Consider the following 1715-nt stretch of genomic DNA (forward strand, 5'->3'; position numbering starts at 1 on the left):
ATTGATCGGCTGCTTCCTGCACCAGATTAAGCCCAGATCCCAGGCATGTGCCCTGACTGGGAATTGAACCGTGACCTCCAGGTTCATAGGTCAACACTCAACCACGGAGCCACACCAGCCAGTTTCTGAGTCTGTATTAACAATATAGGGACAGTATGAATCCTGCCCTCCTCCAAAGACAGACCACTGGTTGATAAATGAGATACTATGTAGGGAGTCACCATGGCTGTGATATCAAACACCTTGGTTTCAAAGGCCGGCTCCGCCGTGCCCTGGGTGTGCGACATGGGTAAGACGAGTTAACCTTGCTGGACCTCTGTGTTCTTATCTGTAAAACGGGGCTAATAATAGTGACCGGTTTAGAAGACCGCGGTGAGGACTAAACGGTAAGTGCAGCGAAGCACTTGGAACAGATGGGGCCAGGCCAGACTAAGCCGACAATAAACATTAGCTCTTGTTATTGCAAAGGACGAATGTAAATAAGACTGGGAGACGACAGCGTGGTCTGAGTGCCATTTCAATAGCAGAGGATCGCTGTTCAGAGACAAGGAAACGGGCTCAGCTCAGTGCAGGGGCTGAGTGTGGGGACAGGAAGGGGCTAGCTCACCAAAGGGTCTTCTCAGGACACGGGAGGAAGCACTCCCCAGATGCCAGAGGGAGGGAGGCCAAGGGTGAAGGACGGATTCTGTAGAAAAGTTGGCCATGACTGAGGGCCAGGTAGGGGGAGCAAGGGCTGTAGTGAGGTGACAGACTGCTGGGGACTCGTGTAGCCATGGTGACAGGAATTGGGGAGGATGGAAAAAGACCTCTGGTGGGAGCCAGTGCAGATAGGAAACCACCCAGATACCAGGAGGGGAGCCTCCGGAAGGGACGGCGGGCCTCGGTGAGAGCATGTCTAGAGCCACACCAGCATGAAGCGTTTATGTTCAAATGGTCCCGCAAGGCAACAGGCCCAGCATGACTCCACCCATTCTCCTTCACGTTCTCTGGGCGTAAGTGAAAATGATGAGTGTTAATTGCTATTCAGTTTCCAAATTGAAGCGTGCATGGGGACACAGGAGCCTAAGAGAGTGGATCATCACCCCTCCACCCCCCTCCACCCGGGACAACAGCCCAGGTGGGAGTGGCCCAGGCTTTCCCAGCTTCCTCTGAGCTTCAGATTCCAATGGCAGTGCCTTGCGGCCCAAACTCCGGGCAACGATTGATAAAGAAGAGCAGCTGCCAGGGGCGGGGACATTCAGGCCCAGGCCAGGGAGAATGGCCCCGGCCACAAATGGACGGGAGGGGTGGGACCCAGGCAGGCCGGTGTCTAATCGCTTCCTGAGAGTTGCAGCCAAGGCCGCGTCTTCCTGAGGAAGCGCTCCAGGCAGACGGAGGGCCGGACAGGGCCCTCTGCTGGGGTCGCTGCGACCCTGCAGCAGCCTCGACACCGACACGGGCTGGGGGGCGACTGACAGTCCTGGGGCTCCCGTGGATGAAGGGAACTTCCCTCTCGCAGGGCTTCCGTTCCTTTCTCTCCTTGTGGCCTGGGGCCCTGGGGGGAGAGCAGAGGCCGGGAGGCTGCAGAAGCCTCCACAGCGCTGACCTCTGGCACCTCCCCAGGCCCCAGCGCACATCTGTCCCCAGAAATACCGGGGCGGAGGCAGAGAGAGACCGCAACTCCCCTTTCTGGGTACTCGGTTTGTTCTCTCTTCCTAGAAACAGCCGCTCCCCTC

General features: G+C 57.4%; 1 protein-coding gene across 1 annotated transcript in view; it reads left to right on the forward strand.

Annotated features, from left to right (window-relative positions):
* The first annotated feature begins 222 nt into the window (after positions 1 to 222).
* SLCO3A1 (solute carrier organic anion transporter family member 3A1) overlaps positions 223 to 1715 on the forward strand; it is a 157680-nt gene continuing 156187 nt past the window's right edge. The window contains exon 1 of the mRNA XM_015569118.1: positions 223 to 289. Within this exon, the coding sequence (XP_015424604.1) occupies positions 223 to 289 (67 nt within the window). The remainder of the gene's footprint in view (positions 290 to 1715) is intronic.

The sequence above is a fragment of the Myotis davidii genome, unplaced genomic scaffold (assembly GCF_000327345.1).
Source record: "Myotis davidii unplaced genomic scaffold, ASM32734v1 scaffold164, whole genome shotgun sequence".
Lineage (NCBI taxonomy): Eukaryota > Metazoa > Chordata > Mammalia > Chiroptera > Vespertilionidae > Myotis > Myotis davidii.